At 34.6% G+C, this 27,612-nt stretch overlaps 1 protein-coding gene and 1 long non-coding RNA gene across 2 annotated transcripts in view; one reads left to right on the top strand and one right to left on the bottom strand.

Moving 5' to 3' along the window:
• Positions 1 to 27,612, top strand: part of Nost (Nostrin) — a 48,223-nt gene that overhangs the window by 12,896 nt on the left and 7,715 nt on the right. The window contains exons 2-6 of the mRNA XM_076415009.1: positions 1,026 to 2,612; positions 11,489 to 11,574; positions 19,819 to 20,031; positions 23,405 to 23,569; positions 25,045 to 25,114. Coding sequence (XP_076271124.1) covers positions 1,104 to 2,612; positions 11,489 to 11,574; positions 19,819 to 20,031; positions 23,405 to 23,569; positions 25,045 to 25,114 — 2,043 coding nt within the window. The 5' untranslated portion in view covers positions 1,026 to 1,103. The remainder of the gene's footprint in view (positions 1 to 1,025; positions 2,613 to 11,488; positions 11,575 to 19,818; positions 20,032 to 23,404; positions 23,570 to 25,044; positions 25,115 to 27,612) is intronic.
• Positions 7,789 to 8,175, bottom strand: LOC143202981 (uncharacterized). The gene is made up of 3 exons (XR_013007264.1): positions 8,115 to 8,175; positions 7,970 to 8,059; positions 7,789 to 7,909 (listed from the first exon to the last, which is right to left on the bottom strand). It is a non-coding gene; the product is annotated as an uncharacterized LOC143202981 (long non-coding RNA).

Here is a 27,612-nt window from a genome sequence, read left to right as displayed (position 1 = left end):
CTACACGACTAATAGTAATACAATACTAAGAATAACACAACAATTTAACTATTATAGTTATAAACTTGTTAATGCGTTACAAAATCTAAATATTCTAAATTATTTGTTATTTTCACTCAAGGGTAAATTTTAAAATTATACACACTGTAGGTAGAAAAAAGCAATTTAACCAATTGTGCGGATGTGGAAATCTGAACAATCCCTTGTATAGTCTATTCAAAGTTATTTTGTTATGTACGTCATCTAAATTTGTGACGTCAAAACGTCGCAATTTTGTCGCATCAACTCTGAGTTTTGGTTCAGTTTGACTTTAACATACAACAAAATTCTAATCTAAATAAAATAATTGAACAAAAATGTTATCAAATATTATTTATTTTAACATTATACTCTATCTAAAAACTACAGTTAATTATACAGCCACAATAATTTATAGGTTAGAGTTATAACCTCTTATGATATTGCTATCAGGAATATTGCGTGACAACCGGACGACTTTGACAGGCTCATTCGTTCACGTGTTCGAACTAATCAGGCAGCATTGTGTCTCTTTTTAACTGGAATAAAATGAGAAGGAAAATGTGTCTGATTCTGAAACGAATTTACAAATTGCGGCAGGCAATACATTAAACATCTTGATGACGTATGTACAAAAAACTTTGAATAGGCTATATATATAGCATATTCTTATTCGACGTCATCTATGACGTGCATTGTCATGTTTCATTCTACAGCAACGCTATGAATGTTATTTCAATTAATTATTTGATCTTTTTAAAAAACGCAAGGGTTATTTTAATAAATAAATGAATGTTCGCTGTTATATATAGCTAATATTCTATAAATATTTCAGTGCGTCCCTGAACATATTTCTGAATATACCATCCTAATTACACAACAATTTGTTCTACATTCGCCATGACTTCGGACCTGGTTATTTTTTAAATTCGCCGTATTTCGTTTTGCACTACGTCACTTGGTACAAGTACACTGGTTCAGTATATAACGTTTTATTGTCGATTTAGCTTCCGCTCCCGACCGAAAGCCATCCGCTATGCGATAACGCAGCGTGTCCCGATGATTTTCTCTCCTCCAGCGTCGCGATGAAAAAGTTCTGCAACAAACTAGCGAAAAAGGAATGGCGCGTCACCATACCGAACATCACTTCGCCGGTATTCGGACGCTCCCCCAACAAAGAGACTGAGGACAAGACATCGAAACGCTCGTCCGGATTCTACGACCTACAGGAGGCTCAGGTCGAGTACGACAAGTGTCAGAGTCTACCGAATAGCGTTTATATCGAGAGTCCCAGTAGTTCTTCCGAGAGTGACGTGGACGACGACAACTACCACGATGCGAGGGAGAAGAGCAGTAACCAGGACATCAGGAGGAGCGTAAGCGAGAACGAAACCGACCAGGAACTGTACGTCGACGTGGAGGAACCGAAGAATATCGACAGGAACAACAGCAGGTTCGAGTACGATGTTCCCAGGATCAGTTTCAAGTTCAGCGAGAAGAGGGATCCCGAGTCGAACATCTACGAGAACAATGTCCATGGTTCGGAGCCGGTGTTGGTCAAACACACGGCAAAGAGCGAGGTTAAGATCGTCCTCCAGACTCCGGAGGGTGATATTAGCACCGATGCACCTCCGGATATCCCACCGGATACCATCCATGACGTCGAAGAGACAAAGAAATCGGAGAATGATGAGGATCTACCGAAATGTCACTCCTCCGAGAAATTCGGCAGTCAGACCGAAATAGTCGTCCGCAGGAGTCGCGAGAACATACCCCTGGCCATCATGAAGTGCGGAAGCGATCCAAACCTCCGCTCCAGCATAGAAGACGACAATTTATACAAAGTCCCTCGCACACTGAAGATACAACACCGCATGTCCCAGTCACTCAATGATTTCGACCCGGAAAACATGAACCAGACCATCTCCACGTCGAACCACTCGAGCATCGAGCATATATCCTGCAGTCAGGTGAACCTAGCTCGACAGAATCAACCGCCCAACAGAGCGGGTTCCGTATCGACGGATTCGATAAAGTTAGATTACTGTAAGACGCGCAGTAAGCTGCCTATAAGGATCCGGAGACCCACTTTGTTGAGGAAACCGAAGAAGTCGGTCGATTCCTGGAATAATTTCAAGAGCAAGGTCAGCAACATGATCTCCGAACAGCAAGAGGCTTTGCAGAAGGTAGACAGGGAGAAGATCGCGATGAACATCGAGGAGATGTACAAGAGCTCGAAGAACAAATGCAAGAAGGTGTTCCAGAACACGGGCAAGATTTTCTCGCCCAGATCGACGCCGAGCAAAAAGTCGGGAGTGTCGGAAGGGTCGTCGGACGTGGTCAGTTGCGCGAACTCGCCCAGTATAGGGAAGAACAGCGAGAGTACTTTTACTTTCCGGAAATCTAAACTAAGGGTTAGCGATATCGAATATAAATTGAACGTGAACGGTGAGAACAGTGCCGCGATGAGTGATTGTGAGCCCGTATCGCCGATCAGCAAGGATGGAAGCGAGGATGTTGGAGACGGGATGAAGGAAGAGTTTGAAATCTCAACTATTAGAAGTGCCTTCAGGAAAAAACTGTTCCTTCCGGAGGTAAATATATCATCAGATTGTTGTGTTATTATTGGAGATACAATTAATTAATATTTCTGACTTGGGCAATACAATTTTTTGGGCTAAAGTTCCACTACCATTTTGATTGCGCGCCGTCTTGGTTATTTGATGCTTAGCTCAGTTTCGCTTTAACCATTGTGTTTTGTAGACGTCCAAATTTTATTTTGGATAAATATACTTCTTTCAAACATTTTTTACAGCACTAGAAACAGTAGGTTCAACAAATGTTAAGTCCTGAAATTTCTTAGGGAGCTTGAGGTGTATCTTCGTCCAGTGAAAACCACTTCAAGCATATAAATTTGATGTTATCAGTTAGTTAGTCATTTACAATGCTTTATTTTGTCAGTCCTTTAAGTGCTTTGCGATTTTAACATTCTATTCTAACATTTAATAACACCAATACTTCTCTAACGTTTTTCTGCTGATATTATCTCATTCCTGTTTGAAGTAACTGATTAGAGACAATTTTTTTCTAACTATTTACCTCTAATCGTTATCATTAATGTTTTGAAGATTTTTGCGGACATTTGACAACCAGGCGAATTTTAGACTGTTACTGTTACATGTTAGAATGCGTCACACAGTATTGTGTTTCTTTTCGACTAGAATAAAATGTTGAAGAAAAATACGGTCTGAATTTAAAAAGAATTTACAAACTACAATAAGCAATTATAGTAAATATTATTCTAATTACGTGACTACTTTTATTTGTTTTCGCAATATTCCTACTATAACATCGATTACTACCTACTATTTATAATCAATATATAAAAACGGTACTAGAAGAAATATAGTCTGTTCAAAGTTATTTTGTACATACGTCATTTAAATTTGCGACATCAAAACGTCGCAATGTTACCGCATCAACTCTGAGTTTTCGTTCGGTTTGGCTTTGACATATAACAAAATTGTAATCTAAACGAAATAATTGATCAAAAATCTTATCAAATATAATTTATTTTAACCTTACAGTACATCGAAAAGCTACAGTTAATTATACAACCACAATAGTTTATAGTTTAGGGTAAATTGATATGGCTCGGTGAATGGAGGTAAAACGAAATGAAACAGTGGTGTTTACATTTTGTGACCGTTATTTATTGGCAATATAAAAAATTTAGAAAATACGAAATAGATAAAACGGATGGCAGCGGAGTTACCTGGAGACGAGGCTTGGGCATTCGATGGTGGTACGTCCAAACCAAACGATGGTCGGTTACTGAATGATTAGAAATACCCTTCAATAACATCCCAGATAAAGGTCTCGGGGTTGCCAGCTATTCGTTATCGGGTTCTAGTTGGCGCTGCTGGCACCCCGCCCGTGTTCAACATCTGGGATTATATTTCTGGGTATTTTGTAGATCGTTATTCCACTATGTAAAATTCGACATGCCTCAAGGTCGCTACAATAGGTTAGAGTTATAACCTCTTATCTTGTTTTCAAGAATTCTGCATACGTCTGAAAACCAGACGACTTTAACAAGCCCATTCGTTTACGTGTTCGAACTAATCAGACCGCATTGTCTCTTTTCGCAATTTAAAAATTGCGGCAGGCAATATATTAAACATCTTGATGACGTATGTACAAAAAAACTTTGAATAGACATAAACTATATACAACAAAATTCTTAACTTACTTACAAAGCAATACAATACTTAAGCTAACTTTTTATATTAAATAATATATAAATATAGTGTGATAATAAATATAGTGTAATAATAAATACAATATGATAATACCAGATATCAGATATAAACAATCAAGCCAGGTCAAAACAAAATTGGCTGACATTTAAGAAGAATTTAAAAATATTTTGTAAGCATTTACAGAATATCTTTAATTTATATTTTTAATAATTTTTTAAGGTTTATTGCTACTTTGACAGTTATAGGTTTACTAAAATTTTCAACGTTTTTTTTTTCGGTATATTTTTAAAAAGATCGATATTTTTCCCTAGTTAGTAAAAACTGCTGAAGTCCACCGGGTACGGACAATGCGTCACTGAAAGTAGCCACAGATGGAGATTTAGGGTAGTTATATGGCAGTGGTTGTTTACATGGTGTGACTGTTATTTTATTGTTAAGTTATAAAAAAATAGAAATAGCAATTGATAAAACAGATGGCAGCTGTGTTACCTGAAGACGAGGCTTGGACAGTCGATGGTGGCACGTCTGAACTGAACGATGGTCGGTGACTGAATGTTCGAAAGTACCCTTCTTATCTCTCAGGGTATTTTGTAGACCATTATTCCACGATGTAAAATTTGACATGCTTGAAGATCGCTACAGACATATCTTATCATGAAATGCTTGTTTTGATGGGAATCACATCAGTTAAACAACTATGATGTTTGGACATCATTATCAGCTTACTAAAACAAATAATGATAAATATCAGTCGTTTTCACTTTTAAATAAACAAACAAAAACGCCAAATTTCATCAGCGACCGAAACCAAACAGGCGATGGAGTAATCGAGGAAATAAAACTGTCAGAATACCAATTTTTTACCTTACGCTAACTATTTATTTATCGATTATTTACAACCTTTAGATATGCCGCCTATCATAAAGGTGTACGAGACGACAGACGACAAAAACAACTGAATTTATTGACCAATTTTAATGAATTACATAACGTAGTACGACGTCGTACAATCACCTGTTCAATCGAGCGAAAGGTCAATTGGTAAGTTCACTTGTTAAGTCGGCTCGCGTTGGAAAACGGGTCAGTAACCCAAACCGTTGGTTCGATAGATGAGGGCCGCAAGGAAGACGAATTTATCGCGAAAAAAATTACGTTATTTCATAACAGAGGATGTTTGGTAATATAACCATGAAATTATCTGAAACATTGAATATTGGTACAACTGCTATTCAAAATTATCTCCAGTTTCGATCAATGGTGTTGAGGTTCTCTCTATGATGATATGTTGGTGTTGATAAAACATAATAATACCGGAGTTACTATTCATATTTCTGGCTGAATAATTTTTTCCTTCTCTGTTCAACAGTAAGTCGCTGTACCGTACATCTTCTAGGCTGTTTGTTATTGTATTTTTAATGAGAGTCTCTGGGAGCAACTACAATCGCACTACACGAATCTATTACTAAACGAATCATCTTACTGAAACTGGGGATGTCGCATCTCTTGAGCTTCGCGTGTTGTTGCTTTCATATTCCACAGAATACATTACTCCACAACATCTCCGGATTTAACGCATGCGCATATTGAGCTCCATTTAATTTTAAAACAGAATAATCCGAGTTTGACGTATGTATCCGTGATGCGTACATACAGCTTCATTTACTTACATTTTTGTTATAGTGATTATTAGATTCAATGTCGGATATATTAAGCAGGTAAATAGATTCAGGATGTAAATAAAAATGGTAAAATTTTGGAAATAACACATTTTATTTAAAAAAGTATTGAATAAAACGAAATAATAAAAATATAATTAATATATGTCCAGCCATTCTATTTTTATAAAAGCATCGTATTACACCTCATTATTTCTTATAAATAAATATACATAAATTTGATAAATAATTGATTTTGATGTTGAAACTATATATAAGGAGGGAAATAAACATTGAAATTTTTTGGAAATAACACATTTTATTTAAAAAAGTATTTAATAGAACGAAATAATAAAAATATAATTAATATATGTCCAGCCATTCTATTGTTATAAAAGCATCGTATTACACCTCATTATTTCTTATAAATAAATATACATAAATTTGATAAATAATTGATTTTGATGTTGAAACTATATATAAGGAGGGAAATAAACATTGAAATTTTTTGGAAATAACACATTTTATTTAAAAAAGTATTTAATAGAACGAAATAATAAAAATATAATTAATATATGTCCAGCCATTCTATTGTTATAAAAGCATCGTATTACACCTCATTATTTCTTATAAATAAATATACATAAATAAACATTGAAATTTTTTGGAAATAACACATTTTATTTAAAAAAGTATTTAATAGAACGAAATAATAAAAATATAATTAATATATGTCCAGCCATTCTATTTTTATAAAAGCATCGTATTACACCTCATTATTTCTTATAAATAAATATAAATAAATTTGATAAATAATTGATTTTGATGTTGAAACTATATATAAGGAGGGAAATAAACATTGAAATTTTTTGGAAATAACACATTTTATTTAAAAAAGTATTTAATAGAACAAAATAATAAAAATATAATTAATATATGTCCAGCCATTCTATTGTTATAAAAGCATCGTATTACACCTCATTATTTCTTATAAATAAATATACATAAATAAACATTGAAATTTTTTGGAAATAACACATTTTATTTAAAAAAGTATTTAATAGAACGAAATAATAAAAATATAATTAATATATGTCCAGCCATTCTATTGTTATAAAAGCATCGTATTACACCTCATTATTTCTTATAAATAAATATACATAAATAAACATTGAAATTTTTTGGAAATAACACATTTTATTTAAAAAAGTATTTAATAGAACGAAATAATAAAAATATAATTAATATATGTCCAGCCATTCTATTTTTATAAAAGCATCGTATTACACCTCATTATTTTTTATAAATAAATATAAATAAATTTAATAAATAATTGATTTTGATGTTGAAACTATATATAAAGAGGGAAATAAACATTGAAATTTTTTGGAAATAACACATTTTATTTAAAAAAGTATTTAATAGAACGAAATAATAAAAATATAATTAATATATGTCCAGCCATTCTATTGTTATAAAAGCATCGTATTACACCTCATTATTTCTTATAAATAAATATACATAAATTTGATAAATAATTGATTTTGATGTTGAAACTATATATAAGGAGGGAAATAAACATTGAAATTTTTTTGAAATAACACATTTTATTTAAAAAATTATTCACTAAAATGAAATAATAAAAATAATTTCTATATGCCTTTCTGTTTTTATAAATACACCATATTTAAAGTAATTTACATATTTAAACAATTAACAAGAACTCCAAAAACCATATAAATAAATAATACCATAAAAATACCAAAATCGTTTCGATCAAACCCAGTCAATATAATTAAGACCAAATGAAAAGCCACCACTATATATGAAAGCACTGAAATGCTACTAAAGATCTCCAAATATGATGTATGATCGCCACTATTCTTGATCCACAAACCACATTCATGAATTGACTACCTCGAAACATATTGTACCTTTACTAGCCTAAAATGAATGGACTATCGTATCTTTTAGCTGAAAAAAATCTCAGTCAATACATCATTATATTTACCACACAATAATTTATTTACTTACGCTCTTATATAATAATGCATTGTATTTTCCTTGACTTTAGATCATTAGGGTATCGTTGATAGTGTTATATTTTGTTTATTTGATCCAGGTCTACTTCTGTTAGCAAATTTAATTATTTTATAGTATTGTTGTGCACTGTTCTTACATTTTAACAATATGCTGTCTAATTTCTTCTTCTCTGAATTTCGTATTCATCGATTTTCACTTTCAACAAATTCTAGTTACATCTCCCTATAAAATAAAATTTAAATCAATACTAAATATTATGTTTAAAATAATGTCTAATTATTACCTGTTACTCCAATTTTTGCTACTATTCTTGATGGAAAACCTCATTAATGACTTGTCTACTTCCAACACAACAAGCATCATTTTCTTCTCTGTTCTTGTTGTGCAAAATACAAAATCTAAATATTCAAGATTTTTTTTGTTGTTATGACAGACAGTACCGATCGACCCGAAAAGAATGGACCGCCATTAGAAAAGGAAGACAATATAGTTTCATATAGTTTATTCCTGTCTATGGTTTATTATATGCAGGAAAGTGCGCATGCGCCAAATCCGAGGGCGTTGTGGAGTAATGTATTCTATATTCCACTCAGCGTCAATACCAGCTTGTTCGCATATTTCTCAAGTATTTTCTGATACTTTATCCCATATTGCATTATTTTGTGCTTTACTGTTAGCACACCCAGATTCACATACACATACTTGTTGCTCATGCCTTGAAGAATATGGAGTAAGTTCTTCAAAGCCTTGCTCTGAAAGCTTTCCAATATTTTCATGTTGCTGTTGCTTGCTGTACCCCATAATTCAATGTCGTATGTCCAGATTGGCTTGATGATGGATATGTGTACCATTTCACTGCTTAAATTGCTTTCATTGCTTAAAAGGGAGTGACTAGCTGTTAACCAATTCAGACCACGGAGTCTGCTGTCAAGTTGTTTCAACTTGGTCCAAATATGTTCTGCCAAGTTAACCTGCCATCTAAGTGAAGGCCCAAATATTTTGCATGTTCCTCTTGTGGGATTTTTTGATGATACACTGGTTTCATAAGATTACGTACGGTGTTTGTGTTTTCTCGATATATAATCTATAATGGATACAAATCCTGTTTATCAGCCCAACGTAACTATAACTGATGTAACGTTACAGTTACGTATTGATGATATTTCACCTAGGTTAATGAAAGGGCTACCCTGAAAAGCAGTCATCATGTCGACATGCATAGTCCTGCTTGCATATTGAAACATGCTCCGGAATATTTTAAGGTTTCTCGAGTAATGATGCTCAAAAAACCTGAGAAACCGGCAGAACAAACCGGGTGTCTTCAGAGAACTATAAAATCAACAAACTCCAACGTTACGTGTTTAATAATCGAGCTCTGATGGTTATTTTTCCTTTCTAACAAATCAAACGTAACGGATTCCGTTGTTCGATAACGCAAAATCGAAGGTGACGAGATGGCGAACTCGCGAACATTCACGAAATGCAATGGCAAGGCCTCCTTACTGGCCCGACGCGGTTCCGATTGAATACACCGCGATACAAATGGATATTTTAAATGTTAGATACTCATCATGGCCAGGCCATGGTCTCGCTATTATGAACATAATTTTTTCACCAAAATTAACTACTCATTTATCAATATCGTATTACGATTGCAGATCCATTCTAAAAAATCATAATTTATCTTTATATATATATATATATATATATATATATATATATATATTATAACATTAATTGAAATTGCAATATGGAAGGTCTTGTGGTAATGTGGTGAATTTGACAACTTATTTTCGAAAAATCTGATGGCGGAAAGACAAAAGAAGCCAAAATATTATTACATAGAATTTCTAATATATTATTAAAATAATTAATTTCTCTTGAAACACAAGTTAACACTTTTTCGTTTAATTTTCATCTTCTACATTATAATAAATATATATATTTTTTTATTAATCTCTTCTAGAACGTCAACAATCTGCCCTTGGACAATAAGTATTATTGTTTGATTTCCGTTATATAATATAACCATCCTGACATGTAAAAGATCACTTCAGTAAGTGATCTGCTGTACAACTTATAATCTAAAGCTTATTCTAGACAAGTCTATCCTAACTTATTCTAAAGACTATTCTAACTTATTCTAGAGATTATTAAAGCTTACTCTATGTGTCAATTAATCAGTTCGGATGGTAGTTTGCCTTTGAGCCTACGCACTTCACTGTCATTGCACACATTTAACTGTTTGGCGAGTGCATGGGGATGTACTAATAGTCTTTCAGAGTGCTTTGCATTAACACTTCGATTCACACTCGTTGTAGTTTCTAAGGGGATATCGCGCTAAATCAGTTTGTTGGACACCTAATATGGGGCATCAACAATGACTCGTAACACTTTATTCTGGAACCACTGGAGTCACACCACGCCCCATCAGCCAATACATTTGGTTTAGTTTAAGTCCAAGCTGTTTTCGTTTTGTCACTATACATTTTTTCGATGTCAAACGTCGATCAATATGCATTCCCAGATATTTAACGTTGTCTGCTTGTGGAAGTTCATGATTATTCAATTTTACTGAGGGACATGCTCTTCTACAAAGGGTGAATGTCACATGGGTAGATTTTATCTCATTTGCTTTGATACGACACGTTTTTAATTCGACTTTGTTAAGAAAATGTAATATAAAGAAACCAAACCAAACTTGTTTAATTTTAAAACCATTAGTCTATTGAAAATTATTTTGTACATACGTCATCTAAATTTGTGACGTCAAAACGTCGCAATGTTGCCGCATCAACTCATCAACGAGCTTTAGTTCAGTTTGGCTTTGACATACAACAAAATTCTAATCTAAATAAAATTTATTTTAACACTACGGTAGATCTAAAAACTACAGTTAGTTATAGAGCCACAATAGTTTATAGGTTAGAATTATAACCTCTTATCACTATTGTTATCAGGAATATTGCATACGTCTGACAACCGGACGACTGTGACAGACTCATTCGTTTACGTGTTCGAACTAATCAGACAGCATTGTGTCTCTTTTTAACTGAAATAAAATGAGAGGGAAAATATTGTCTGATTCTGAAACGATTTATAAATTGCGGCAGGTAATACATTAAACATCTTGATGACGTATGTACAAAAAAACTTTGAATAGACTATAGATATATTTCTTCACTCTTTTAAATATTATTGTTTCAAAAATCCCGAAAACCAAAGAGATAATGTTCTGCTCCATTAGTCAATACCCTTTCTTTCCAAACGGACTCACCCGAGGAGTCCAAAACGAAATAACGATAATCGCAGCTATCTAGATATTAAAATTAAAACAATCTTGTACCCAATATTCGATTAGGTTTTTTTTTTCGTCGTCGTTCTGTGGCGTGTCGTAATTAGCTTTGCGTTCGATTATTCGCTGTTTGCTTTTCGCGTTATTGCTGTAAGGTCAAGTTGATTTACAGTTCTTCTCAGTATTTTGTGTTAACAAGAATGGTTTCTTTGCAGGGCCAGAACGGGTTTGAGGATCTACGAAGGTACGTCAAGCAAGGCGGAGATTTCTGCAAGGAACTGTCAACGATACTGCAAGAAAGGTAATTATTTGTTGTTATTTTTGTTACTATTAGTTGGTTGCATGTGTGCTGATCACTTCTTTTCTCAAAGAATGTTTTTGGGAAAATGGAAATGAGAAAAATAGGTATAATATACAGTCTGTCCAAAGTTTTGTACATACGTCATCTAAATTTGTGACGTAGAAACGACACAATGTTGTTAATATTGTTATCAACTTTGAGTTTTAGTTCAGTTTGGCTATGACACAAAAAAATTAATCTATATAAAATAATTAAACAAAAATACTGTTATCAAATATAATTATAGTAAATTTAATGTTATTATTTAATATTATCAAACGACTTAAAACTACAATGAAGTACACAGTTATAAATAATTTGTAGTTTAGTGTTCTGTTTAGTTATATTTACATTGAACTCTTTTCCATACCACCCATGGGTTAGAGTTCTAGGCGTGTTTGTAGTTGTATCCTAATCCACCTAATTCACAACACACCTATTTCACAATATCCAACTATTATATTTTACTTTCATTAGAGAACATATTTACTTTTTAAGATTAGTTCTTGAGTCCTTTGGCACAGTGTTTTCTTGTAAAGACATTTTGATGCCACTGTATATCTCCTTTGTTTGTTCTGTTAATTTAATCACTGCATTCTTCTTAATGCATTTGCCATATATGCAAAACAGTTACAGCATTCTTTATCTCCTGACACCTTTTAACCAAATGCTCGTGTATATTTTGAATGATTACACACATATCTGTGCATGTAAATATTTTACACTCTACAATAACATTTCCTACTGTTATCATATATAAATTATATACTCACCTTTTCTTGTTTCCACTCTCATCACCCTGTCTGAAATTGGCAGTATTGTTTTTACAACGATTATTAACAGGTCAATGGAAAAGTCCCCAGCCTGACACATAGATGGCGCTACTAGAATTAAATCTATATGCTTTTTAGTTAGCCCTAATCCTCAAAAGATGCGTGTATAAATTTGACAGCTGTCGGATCATTAGTTTTTGAATTATAGCAATTTGAGTGAAGCAACTTTTGTTATTGTGAAAAAAAGGATAGAAAGGAATTTCGCGTGTTGATAAAATATTACTTTTTCAGGGGAAAAAATACAGTTGAAGCAAAAACTTGGCTTGATGCCGAGTTTCCGGACACTGCCCCAGGAAAATCAACCATCAGGGATTGTTATGCTAAGTTTAGACGTGGTGAAATAAGCACTGAAGACGGTGAACACAGTGGATGCCCAAAAGAGGTTGTTACCGACGAAAACGTTTAAAAAATCCCCAAAATGAATGATGATTGATTTTGAATGACCGTAAATTGAAATTGAATGAAACAGCAGACAGTTTAAAGAGATCAACTGAACGTGTACATTATATCAAAATCCATGAATTGGGCTTCGAATTGCTTCCTCGTCCACCGTATTCTCCATATCTGGCCCCCAGCAACTATTTCTTGTTCTTAAATCTAAAAAAAATGCTCGCTGGGAAGAAATTTTCGTCGAATGAAGAGGTGATCGCCGAAAATAAGACCTACTTTGAACTCTAAATCGTACTACAAAAATGGTATCGAAAAATTCGAGGGTCGCTATAATCAGTGTATCACCCTTGAGGGGAATTATGTTGAATAAAAAAAACTAATTTTGCTAAAAAATATGTTTTACTATGGTAGGCCGGGGACTTTTAAATTGACCTGTTACGTACATATGTATTATAATATTATTTTTTGTGTTAAAAATCTAACTTTGAATATTTTTTAATTTTTAGTGAGTTCCTTATTTATTTTTTGGAGGCGGTTCAATGTATTTTTTAAAAATATTTTTATTATGTCATTTTGGTTTGAATATCCATTCGTTTTAGTATGTTTACGGTTTTTCTGTATTTTTTTTTTAATTGATTTTGGCAACTCCTATGTTTTTTCCTGCAGAATTTGAGGCGTAACACTCTACATAAATTAAAACTGTGTCAGATACAGTTCATATTATTTTTAAGTTTGATTAACGATAAATCTCAGTAGATATTTTATTTTTATATCACATCTAGAAGCGGAAATATACGACCTTTTATTTTCTATATACACAGGGTTGTTAAAATACGTGTACTCTGAAAGTGTTAACCTCTTTCAGTGAATTAAAAAATCAAACGTACGATTTGCCCTCAATTTTGATCTTCATGTACAAAGTCACCGTCTTTGTTGAAGAAACAAGGTTACTTACAGTGAACAGTTGTTTTTTCAAACTCACTGGTACATGAGTTATAAGTTAATATCGCCAAACTGAATGGCAATCATCTCAACGTTAAACAGCGTTTAAGACAATAATTTCGTTGAAATATGTGAGACTTATGGAAATAAAACTCTGGGATTTTGCATTATGGCATCATAGCATCTCACCAGGCTCTTGTTTCGAACAAATTTCGCCAGAAACACCATCTATAAACCACTATAGACCTAACCATACTAAATAGCCACTATAAACCACACTAGACAACAAAAAATAATTCGTGCCGGCTTGGTGGCGCAGTGGTAAAGGCAACAGGACGGTCCTCCTACTGTTACGATAGCCGAAGGTTCGAATCCTGTTGGGGCATGATCGTAAAGTTATGTTTATGATTGTTTAATATTTGTGATTGTCTATAGGCAAGAGTGTAAAATCCTACAATGATAATGATCCCAGTCACGCCAGTAACCAGGCTGGGTAAGACAGGATGTATTCTGGGTTGATTTCTAAGTTGGTCACTCGCCAGTCGGTAGGCTTAATGCTGAGGACCGTGGTTCGTGGCTCTCGTTAAACTGTAGGTCCAGTCCAGACGAACCCTCGTTGATAAAAAGGAGACTTTAAAATATGTAAAAAAATAATTCGTGATCATATTCAAAAAACAATTCAAAGAAGCTAAAGCAGGTGTACCACAAGGAAGTGTACTGGGACCAATGCTGTATCTACTTTACACTTATCATATACCACAAATGGAAAATATCACGATGGCTACATGTGCTGATAATTCTGCGATTATAGCAGTCGGGGACAATAGTGAAGAAGCCTCACGAAAATTACAACGGGCAAGTGACAATATAAATAATTGGACACAAGCTTGGAAAATAAGAATTAATGAAAGTAAATCTGTACATGTGCAGTTCACCTATAAGCAGAGGATCTTCAGATACCCACAGTCAGTCAAGAAATCAAGAGAATTGCAATGGGGCATGAGGAAAGATTCCATTCTCATACTAATATTGAAATATTGCAACTTTTGGATACCACCAGAACAGGACACAGACTCAAAAGAACCAAACCATCTGATCTTGTGTAGTGTTGTGTAGTGAGGTGCTTATATTAAAAATTCCGCAGTGACATGTATAAACATTATTTCACCAGAGACTGAGTTAGGGCCGATGGGTCCTCCTAGTTATATACCTAGATTTAAGTTACCATAAAGACAAATTGTAGGTTAGATGGAAACAACTAGTAACAATATATTAATTAAATTTAAAAAAATATTCAAAAAACACCAACCTTCTTAAAGAAATTAACAATTATTTATTAACGTAAGATTAAGTGTTTAATACTCGCGGTTTTTTCGATCATTGCTTTTGAGTTATTTTTAGAGCGGACCCTGATACCTAGTGGGACAAGATCATTTATTATATTAGTGTAAATTTATATCGATTTTATTGCCAATTCTGAAATAATTATTTTGTTTATATCGTATATTTTTAGTTCTACGCCACCGAATGATTAGTCATGTTTTATTTCTATATAGTTTTTATTAAAATTTTATTTCATGCATATTATTTTGATGTTTTTACTATATAATTTTGAATGAAAATCTTCTTATTATCTGTTGTGAAACGGTATCATTATTTATCCTTATATAAGATGGGTAATTTGTACAAAACGAAATATCTCTACTGTAATATATAAATTTTGTATTCAATAGTATAAATAACTTCTGAATATTTGTGGAAAGTAATTTCAATGATAGGCCAATGTGGTTGACTTGATGGTAATCCATATTCTCGACCCATTTTTTCAATATTTTATCTAAGTCTTTGTGACACTGCCTTAAGAATAACATAATTTTCCTATAGATCATTAAAATACTTATCTTAATGTTTTCAACATGATAATAAAAACATGTTTAATTAAAATTATTTTCAAAGATTCATTATGGAAATATTTTTTCATGTCAAAACTGTATCATTTACTTTTATATCATTTTACTATTAAGTAGGCACCATTCATTTTCATGTTCATGTTTCATGTTCAATTTTGACGATGTCTAGTTTTAGTTGTTGAAGCAAATATAGTCAGGTAGAACCCAAGAAATCGAAGAACCAATATATATGACAATATTGACGTTTTGACAATTAAAAATTATGGTTTAGTGATTTGTTCTTGGGAAAAAACGCCCGAAATGATAAATTAGGTGACGTCAACAAGGTTTCTAATTGTCATTCGTTGATTTTTGAGCACTAAATTATCGTTTTGCTTAACGACTTTAAGGACTAGATTCATTGTCTTTTAGGTGTTCTCTATCTTCCTTAATCAATTTTCATGAATTAAAACTTGTTTCACATATAATAATATTGCCTAATAATTTTTAATATTATTTTGAGCGCACGGAAAGCCAACGAAACCATTTTTAAGCCAAAATGCTAAGTGCTTTATTGTTTTTTAGAAATTTGTATTAAAAATTAAAAAAAAAACATTTTCCTTGAAAATTACTGGCTCTATGGCCGCAAAACTTATCAAAACGGTCAGATCTAAAAACGGAAAAGAACAAAAAAGTATTCGGATTTAAGAAGGTCCCAGTGAACTAAACTTGAAAGTCCTACTATTTGTTAATCACGGCGGTATCATTCGAAAAAGTTATAGATGTGTCAAAATCATAACAAATTGATATTGAAAATGAGAAATTTCTTATAAATAATTATTTTTAAAATGGGTATCTTCCTGAATAAACAAAAATAACAAATATTGTTGCACAGATAGTATAATATGTCTAAACGCAAACACATGTATGACGAAATTAGTAATCCCATTCACTGATAATACTAACCCAGTTCTTGTGATTGATTATGCATTCATTCAATAGCAGCAGCCTAAAAATAAAACTGATAAGGGTTGTCTAAAATTGATGTTTCATATGTTCGATTTGGGAAAAATCTTGCGTAGTCAGTCTTGACGCTGAAAAAGTTCTGGTGATGCTATCTCATCTATCACAAAATGAAGACTTTCATACATATAAATTTTTGAATATTTGTATGATGTTTCTATTGCTTTGCTTGGTACAACCCATCAGTTGAACTACATAAATGCACAGTGGTTTCGACACTTGTTGGTAAAGCAAAAGCTTATTATATACTAAGAGGGCGTAATATCTACCCAATAACCAGTACCTTTTTTATACTTGTAGGAATGTTTGCCTGGTCGATCGGAATGTGTGGCTGTCGATGCGATTGTTTGTCCGAACACTCACTACTATTTTCGGGAAGAAATTCGCACGGGAACTGAAAACACTGATCGAATAAAAATATGTTTATTGCGATATTAAATGATACATGTGGTCGACGGGAGAATGGACAGGATATTAGGTTAGGTAGAGGAAGTACGGTAGCGCTGTGGAAGTGGTACCGTTACATGGGGGTAGAAAAAAGAAAAGAGAGCGAGACGTCGTCGTGGTAGTCTTTTATAGCCGGGAACTGCATGGTACCAATCCACCGGCGTTGCCAAACTTGCTGTAGGTGAATGCGTTGTGGCCTAATGGGTCGTAGCGGTCGCTACATCACCCCCCTCCTAGTGGGGCTGCCGTAGAACGTATTTCTATGTGCAGATTCCGGAGTGCACCCGCAATTACGCAATGAATCGTCTAGGGACTGCTTATGAGATGAGGATCCAACCTTAGTCAGGAGATTTACGGAATCAGCTGTCATCGAAGTTGTAGCAGGACGTCGTTCGTCTTGGGGCGTTCCGATTTGTTTGAGGGTACCTATAAGTGTGTTGCCTAGGTGTCTCGTTTCGTGATGCAAGGGTGTTCATGTATTGATGTTATGCATGATGGGCTTCTGTGGTTTTCGTCCATCGCGTTAGTCTTGTGGGATAACGTCGATCATGTGATGTTGATGGCCTTCCTCGTGCTATCCTGCCATGCATGTGTCGAGCACCTGTCGAGTAGCTTATGTTGAGGTGGTTTATCTCTTAGACACTTCGATCACGTCGGGGTCACCAATAGTAGGAATGTTCGTCGGGTCGGTCGGAATGTTCGTCGGGTCGGTCGGAATGTGTGTCTGTCGATGCGATTGTTTCCGAACACTCACTATTATTTTGTGGAAGGAATTCGCACAGGAACTGAAAGCACTGGTTGAATAAAAACTTGTTTATTGCGATATTAAATGATACATGTGGTCGAGGGGAGAACGGACAGGATATTAGGTTAGGTAAAGGAAGTACGGTAGCGCTGTGGAAGTGGTACTGTTGCAAGGGGGTAGAGAAAAGAAGAGAGTGAGACGTCGTCGTGGTGGTCTTTTATAACCGGGAACCGCATGGTACCAATCCATCAGCGTTACCAACCTTTGAACTTGCTGTAGGTGAATGCGTGGTGGCCTAAATGGTCGTAGCGGTCGCTACATACTTACGGAGTTCTCTTTTTTCCCTCGGGACTTTCACCTAAGTTTAACATCAAGGGTTATACCAAGATATTTGACTATATTTCCATCCGGAACCACTTGCTGATTTACATATACTGACTTGTGCTTGATTCTTTTGTTGATGAAATAAATATGCATTGATTCATTTTGATGCGCACTTTTTCTGTCCAGCATTGTATTTCGGCAATAGCTGTTTGTACATATTGGGTTGATTCAGTGTTATTACCTGCAATGGCTAGGATTTAGTGTCATCTGTAAATATAGCAACAACATTTTCATTGATGTAGGCAATCCTCTAGTGTACAGCAGATAAATGACTGGTCCCAATACATTTCCATATGGTTTGTATTTTCCTCAAGTCAGAATAGGCATATTCTTGTTTGACTCTGAGTTATCGGTTATATATAAGTCTAACATTTTTCAGTATTGGTCAGGGAGAAGCTTGAGCAACATCTAAAAATATTGCAGAACAAACTTTATTTTCTTCTGGTGATTTGGTGATTTCTGTGGCATTGGTGATTCTGTGAACCTGATCAATTGTGGAATTTTGTTTCCAGACACTAAATCCTTGATCCAGAATAAGATGGTTTTCTTCAATGATTGGTATTTTACTTTGGTATTATATATATTTTGCACAGAGCTTTCTCATGCCCAAATATTAGTGACTGATATGATGACTGATATGTTGCTTCAACTGTGTTATTTCCCTTCAAAAAGCAATATTTTATCAACACGCAAAATTCCTTTTTATCCATTTTTTTTCGCAATAACAAAAGTTGCTTCACCCAAAATTCTATAATTCCCTAACTAATGATCCGACAGCTGTCAAATTTATACACGCATCTTTTGAGGGTTAGCGCTAACTAAAAAATATATGGATTTAATTCTAGTAGCGCCATCTATATGTCAGAATGGGGACTTTTCAATTGACCTGTTAAATACATGAATGAATATATGTAACAACTATTGCTTGTAATATTAGCACATATATATTTACTTCTTGTTCTTTTTGTTGATGTTGAAATTGATGGCACAGGTTCATCTGTTTCTAAGGAATTTGCGGATAAATACATGTCATAATCTTAAGTTTTTAAACCTGTCAATTTACTTTCTGTGAAAAAAAAAAGTTATTTGTACTACTAATTATTTTTTGAAATATTAATGTACTGACTGTAGTTTCCATTGCTAAAAGGTATTTATATTTGATTAGGTACATAAAAGACTAACTATTTAATATACAATTTCAAATTTTCTTCAATATATTCTTTAAAGTTCTAGAAAGCATTAAAAGTTGTGTTCTTATTGCTTATATAGCTCCCACCCTCTTGTAACCAATCAGCAAAGGTTGAATATGTGAATATTAGTTTCCCTTCTATGTTTTCTATATTTTGTGACTATGACTTACCTTTGTGGCGATTAATTCTCAACTCTGTCATGGACAACTAAAAATGTTACGTCAGGTTATTGAAAGAATACTCCCCAAAGTGTCATGTCATGTCAAAAATCGCTCTTTTAATAGAATTAATTTGTTTTCTAATATTAAATTTAACTTTACTAGATATTTACTTAACTTATTTAACATTAATGATCATTTCAGAGCGGAAGCTGAGACACAGTACGCCAAGAGTCTCTCGAAATTGAGTGCAAAACTCTCAAGGGCATGTCGAGAAGGCGTGGGCGGGACGAACGAGGCCTGGAAGGCCGTCGCTCAAGAACTGGAGGCCAAGGCGGACGCACACAGACTGACTGGGAACGCTCTGTTGGAGGATGCCGCCAAACCTTTGAAGAGTCTCACTGAAAGTCAGCACAGGTGAGCTAATTTCATACAGTTTAAAATATAGGAGTCCACTCGTAGGTACGCATGACGTGCGCGCCAAAATTTTGATTTTGCCACGTTGCCTGTTCTTGTAAATTATACGTATATTTCAGGAATATATTTTCTTATCACATTTACGAATGTTACCATCTAAAATATACTGAAAATAATATCAAGAACTTTTTGTAAAGATATTTCTAATTATAGAATAAAGAAAGGAAATATATCAAAACAAGTATTACAATTTTTTACCAACATAAGCACCTTGTTCTTTTCATATTTCAAAATCTTCAATCGACTCAAATTTCAATGTTTCTTGTTCAATTTTTTCCCTAGGATAACTGTACATCGAGTCTAAAATATAATTAATTAGATATAGAATTGAATCCAATTTGCATAATTAAAATAAATAGTAGAACAGATACTTACCAGGATGAAAGTTCCCCAAATGTCTGTTCATTGGTTTAACAACAATCACAACTAAATAATTTGTCCATTATTAACTACTATTTACAACTACAATTTGAACGTTACAAAAACAAATAACAATATAATACTAACTCTATATGGAAAATTAATAAATTTCTTAACCCTGTATATAAAATATAAAATTAATTAACAAATGCTGCAGATTGTATTCGACTTCGGGGCATCGCTTATAACGTGGCAACGTCGCACTATGGCGCAAAAATTACCGAAATTAACCGAGCACTAATAACGCGTCACTGAATATAGACATTACTATTTAAAGTGTTTTTTTTCTCAATTTTGTTGTATCTGGAAATTAAATTACCTCAAATATATTTTCAGTTGTTATAAATTCTCTATTCTGTTACTTAATGTTTGGTAGTTATTTCAATTGTAGGAATGTTCGTTGGGTCGGTCAATCGGTCGAAATTTGACAGAACACTCACTACTATTTTTGGAAGGAATTTGCACGGGAACTAAAAACACTGGTTGAATCAAAGTTGTTTATTCTGACTTACGATTGATACATGTAGTCGATGGGAGAATTGACAGGATATTAGGTTAAGGTGAAGGAAGTACGGTAGCGCTGTGGAAGTGGTACTGTTACAGGGGGACGGTGATAAGAAAAGAGAGCGAGACGTCGTCGTGATGGTCTTTTATACCCTGAAACTTGCATGGTACCAATCCACCGGCGTTGCCAACCTTTGTAGTTGTTGATGGTGAATTGGTCGTGGCCTAAAGGGTCGTGGCGGTCGCCACATAACTCCCCTCCTAGTGGAACAGCCGTGGAACGTACCTATATGTGGTGCAAGTTCCGGAATGCACCCGCAATCACGCAAACAAACGCCCGGGGACTGCTGATGAGATGGGGATCCCAACCTGAGCCAGGAGTTTTACGGGATCAGCTGCCATCGGAGCTGTAGCAGGACGTCGTTCGTCTTGAGGCGTTTAGCTTTGTTTGAGGGTACCTGTAAATGTGTTACGTGTCCCGTTTCGTGATGCGAGGATGCTCATGTGTTGCTGGTATACATGATGGGCTTCTGTGGTTTTCGTCCATCAGGCTAGTCTCGTGGGATGTCGTCGACCACGTGATGTTGATGAGTTCCGTTCCTCGTGCTATCCTTCCATGCACGTGTCAAGCACCTGTCGAGTGGCTTATGTTGAGTTGATTTACCTGTTAGGCACTTTGATCACGTCGGGGTCACCAATTGTAGGAATGTTCGAATCGGTCGAAATGTGTGGCTGCCGCTGCGATTATTTGACAGAACACTCACTACTATTTTTGGAAGGAATTTGCACGGGAACTAAAAACACTGGTTGAATCAAAGTTGTTTATTCTGACTTACGATTGATACATGTAGTCGATGGGAGAATTGACAGGATATTAGGTTAAGGTGAAGGAAGTACGGTAGCGCTGTGGAAGTGGTACTGTTACAGGGGGACGGTGATAAGAAAAGAGAGCGAGACGTCGTCGTGATGGTCTTTTATACCCTGAAACTTGCATGGTACCAATCCACCGGCGTTGCCAACCTTTGTAGTTGTTGATGGTGAATTGGTCGTGGCCTAAAGGGTCGTGGCGGTCGCCACACAATATTTACAGTATTGACTCTCAATGATAATCAAACAATAAAACTATACATGACTGAAAGATTTATTATTATCAAGAAAATACTGAAATAAGCGCAAATATATGTCACAATAATTCGTGGAAGAAACTTTGAGAATTTCTATGTTAACAAGACTCATAGATATGATTCAAAGTTATATGAGGAAGGTTCATAGTACACACTAGTTTTTAGGTATACTCCTAAACTATGTAATTGTAATGAATCACGGAATATATTCCTAATATATCTCAACTTCCTGGAAGCAAGCTTCAACAATTTTCCTAACATTTCTTTGATTTTGAACAGCTTATCTAAATATGCTTAGTACAATCTTAATTTACAAATTAATTTATTACTACTGTTCTGTTGTACTTGCATTAATAGAGAAGCAAGGCGATTGCGGGGTAAATACGTCAGTCTGTATTTACCAAATTAAAATGAAATTAAACTACTTAAGCTTAAGTTAAGAATAACACTTATACACTGGACAAGTTCGTGTGATTTGGTTCACTTCAATCTCCTAATTTCGTGTGTGTTGTCCAGTAGCTGTAATGCTTCCAACGTTGCTGTTAATTATCAATCTTATTTCATGTTATAAAGCGTTGTCTTGGTTAACTTCATGTGATTGTTGTCTTCTTGTAACTTGGCACTAAAACTTCGAATCACGCTCGTTATAGGTTCTAAGAGGATAACGCGCTGAATAATTTTGTTGGAGACGTAATGCGGGGCATCGACGATGACTCGCAACACTTTATTCTGGAACCTCTGGCGGATATATATGTTCGATTTGCTAGTAGTACCCCACAGTTCAATACCATGGGTCCAAATGGGCCTAAGTATTGACTTATACAGCAAAACCTCGTTGTCTAAGGACAATTTAGATTTAGTTTAAGCCCAAGCTATCTGCATGTTGTTACTATATGTTTTGTCCACGTTAAACGTCGATCAAATCTTTGATCTTTGATCAAATTAGGAGTATATTTCGACCAACCAGTATATTTGTGTGATTTTGAGGTTTATGTGATGCTAATTTTAAAAGAATGTTACTACAATCAAAGAATATTGGATGAATTTCTTTGTTATAAACAAAAATAATCACGATTTATTTGTTTCTTAACTCGCACGGATCGATCCGTATAATTTACTCTGAATATATTATATAAAATTTTCATAAATACATAAAACATAAATGCCATGAACGTTGTGGACATGTGTTTCTGTATCAATGATTTCTAATTCGATCGGCCTTGAGAAGGAATAACAATGAAACTATGTTTTGTTTTGAATTGCAGGTCTAGGAAACAATGCGAGGCGGCCGTGGAAAAGGCGGCACGTTTGTTGGCCGATGGGAGGGCAGCCGAAGCCAAAGCCAAAAAGCAGAGCCACTCCTGCGCGAGGGACAATGAGAAGCTTCAGGACGCCGCCATTTTCGATACCACCAAATTTGCCAAACAAACGTGAGTTACTTTTATTTAATTTATTCCCACAAGACTTAATTATCAATATTAACATGCCCATTGGAAAGTTCCCGGCCTACCATAGTAAAACACATTTTTTGGCCAAAATTCGTTTTTTTTACTCAACATAGTTTCCTTTAAGGGTGATACACTGATTATAGGGACCCTCCAACTTTTCGATACTATTTTTGTAGTACGATTTGTCCTTTGATTCAAAATAGGCCTCAGTTTCGGCGATCACCTCTTCATTCGACAAAAATTTCTTCCCAGCGAGCATTCTTTTGAGATCTGAGAACAGGAAATAGTTACTGGGGGTCAGATCTGAAGTATACGGTGGATAAGGAAGCAATTCGAAGCCAAATTCATGGATTTTTGCCATCGTTTTCAGCGAGTTGTGACACGGTGCATTGTCTTGGTGAAGCAGCAGTTTCTTTTTCTTCAAATGGGGGCGTTTTTCGGCGATTTCGTCCTTCAAACGGTCCAATAACGCTATGTAATAGTCGCGGTTAATGGTCCTTCCTTCTTCAATGTAGTTAATGAAAATTATTCCATGCGCATCCTAAAATACAGACAGCATAATCTTGCCAGCCGACTGTTGCGTGTTCCCACGTTTTGGAGCCAGTTCATCGTGTGCAGTCCACTCGGATGACTGCCGATTGGACTTCGGAGTGAAATGATGGACCTATGTTTCATCCATTGTCACATATCGATGCAAAAACCCGGGTTTATTACGCTTGATCATCTTCAAAAACTGCACCCACTTTGCACAGAGCTTTCTCATACCCAAATATTCGTGAATGATATCTTTAAAGTGTCATTCAATTTCAATTTACGGTCATTCAAAATCATTTTGTGGATTTTTTAATGTTTTCGTCGGTAACAACCACTTCTGGGCGTCCACTGCGTTCAGCGTCTTCAGTGCTCATTTCACCACTTCTAAACTTAGCATACCAATCCTTGATGATTAATTTTCCTGGAGCAGTGTCCGGAAACTCGGCATCAAGCCAAGATTTTGCTTCAACTGTATTTTTTCCTTCAAAAAGTTATATTTTGTCAACACGCCAAATTCCTTTTTATCCATTTTTTCCACAATGACAAAAGTTTCACTCAAAATGCTATAATTCACAAACTAATGATCCGACAGCTGTCAAACTTATACACGCATCTTTTGAGGATTAGTGCTAACTAAAAACATGTGGGTTTAATTCTAGTAGCGCCATCTAGGTGTTAAGCCGGGGACTTTTCAATTGACCTGTTACTAGATAGGTTAAATAAGGTTTTTGTTTATTTTGATATAGTCATTACAACGATTATTATGTACATATTTTATTTTAAAACGTGTTTTTTCGTGTGTTAAAAATCTAAGTTTGATTATTTTTTATTTTTTGAAGTCGGTTCAATTTTTTTGTTAAGAATATTTTTAGAATAACCATTCATTGAAATATGGTATTAATCGATTTATTGTTTATTTGCAGGTTATCAAAAAGTGCGAGTTTAATACATCTAGCACACCGACAGAATTCGGCGGACAAAGAGAATGCAAAAGTAAGTAAAATGTATATTTCCTGGATATACGTCGATCAGTTACACAGAAATTACGCAGAAATTGGGACGAGGTTAAAGAACGATTTTTTTACTAATTACCACTACGTGGCGTTGAATCGTTTTCCACATCGTAACTTTTTTAAAACAAGTAAAAACGGTGATATATATACAATTGTTTACCTGGTATGATAGTTTTCAAGGTGACGAAAATCATATTTTATTCTTTATTCAAATGATGTCGGTACGGGGGTAAGATGAAAAGTTCTCGAATGTCGTTCTCTAAATAAATTCATTATTTTACTAATTTTAACCATTAACGGTGATTTATTGTATTAATAAGTACAATGGGTGGCCAGATTATTAGGGACAATATTGATATTATTTAATGTCCTAGTTTATTTGGGTTCCTGTTACAATTGATTCGTTAAGGGCCTCATATATTGGGATCCTAAAAACTATTTAAAAAGATATACAAAACAGTTTTATAATCTTTTTTTTTAGTAATTTTAATATCACTGAAAATAATAGAGTTAATTTTAATATTTGGTACTGCCACCAACAGGTCAATTGAAAAGTTCCCGACCTACCATAGTAAAACACATTTTTTTGATAAAATTAGTTTTTTATTTAACATAGTTCCCTTCAAGGGTGATACACTGATTATAGCGACCGTCCAACTTTTCGATACCATTTTTGTGGTACGATTTGTCTCTTGCTTCAAAAGAGGCCTCAGTTTCGGCGTTCGCCTCTTCTCTGAGAACAGGAAATAGTCGGGGGGGGAGCAGATCTGGAGAATACAGTGGATGAGGAAGCAATTCGAAGCCCAATTCATGGACTTTTGCCATCATTTTCACTGACTTGTGACACGGTGCGTTGTCTTGGTGAAGCAGCACTTTCTTTTTCTTAAAACGCGGCCATTTTCCGACGATCTTGTCCTTCAAAAGGTCCAATAACGCTATGTAATAGACGCTGTTGATGGTCCTGCGTTTTTCAAGGTGGTCAATGAAAATTATTCCACGCGCATCCCAAAATACAGACGCCATAACCTTGCCAGCCGACTGTTGCGTTTTTCCACGCTTTGGAGCGGGTTCATCGTGTGCAGTCCATTCGGATGACTGTCGATTGGACTTCGGAGTGAAATGATGGAGCCATGTTTCATCCATTGTCACATGTGGATGCAAAAACTCGGGTTTATTACGCTTGATCATCTTCAAATACTGCTCCGAATCCTCAACCCGTCGTTGTTTTTGGTCAAAAGTGAGCTCACGCTATTTCATTCAATTGCAATTTACGGTCATTCAAAATCATTTTCTTGATTTTTTACATGTTTTCATCGATAACAACCTCTTTTGGGCCTCCACCGTCTTCGGTGCTCATTTGACCAAGTCTAAACTTAGCATACCAATCCTTGATGGTTGATTTTCCTGGGGCAGTGTCCGGAAACTTGGCATCAAGCCAAGTTTTTGCTTCAACTGTATTTTTTCCCTTCAAAGAGCAATATTTTATCAACACGCGAAATTCCTTTTTATCCATTTTTTCGTAATAACAAAAGTTCATTCACAAACTAGTGATCCGACAGCTGTCAAATTTATACACGCATCTTTTGAAGGTTAGGGCTAATTAATAAACATCGCACAACCAAGATGGCGCGCAATCAAAATGATAGCGGTACTTTTGCGCCCTTATATTACAATACCTAGACAAAACGACAACAATACTGCAAAGTGTTAAAACGTTTAACAGGCAATGACTGAATGAGAAGAAACTTCACACAATCGACAAATAACTCGCGTATGCTAGTTGCCACTTCACCAAAACATTAACGATGAAAAACGACATAATTTATTCAAACAAATATAATTATCTATATATTCCATGAATACGAGTACTGTCCCTAATAATTTGGCCACCTACTGTAGCAATAATGCAGCGATACGTTGTTATATGATTAACACATTTGAAATGTATGCACGTTCATATCAGAAAGCCATAGCTATCAAGTACCATTGATGAAATGAAGAAATATCAAAACCCAACCCTTTTATTTAATTTTTTTTTTATATATTGTAAAAAGTAGTTTGTCAATACCCATGATATAAAAAACTAATAAATAATAAGATGTATTGGTGAAAGTGACAAATAATTTGTCTATTGTCCGAAGAGTACATTTTTTATTATAGAAAATAACAATATAAACCTTTACGTTTATTAGCAGTACTTACTTTTCGCATACGCAATAGCAGCTACTCTCGTACGAATATATATTTTCCAACATTATGATATATAATTTTTGGTTCATTGTTATTTATGCCCTATATATTTACTTTCTTTTAAATAATACGACTAAACACTTTCGCTTATAGTATAATTATTTATAAGTTTTTTTTTAATTAATTAATGTTAATTAATTCTCGAGATAGTTTCAGTTAAACCACTTGTTGCTGGCCGTGTGAAATGTATATCCGCAAATTTAACTTTTTTATGCAAATGTCATCGTT

Source organism: Rhynchophorus ferrugineus, unplaced genomic scaffold (assembly GCF_030347505.1).
Source record: "Rhynchophorus ferrugineus isolate W39M unplaced genomic scaffold, kcgeb_rfMv2 rfM9, whole genome shotgun sequence".
Taxonomy (NCBI): Eukaryota; Metazoa; Arthropoda; class Insecta; order Coleoptera; family Curculionidae; genus Rhynchophorus; species Rhynchophorus ferrugineus.
Note: the sequence above shows the minus strand (reverse complement) of the source record. Positions and strands in the feature narration are given on the sequence as shown.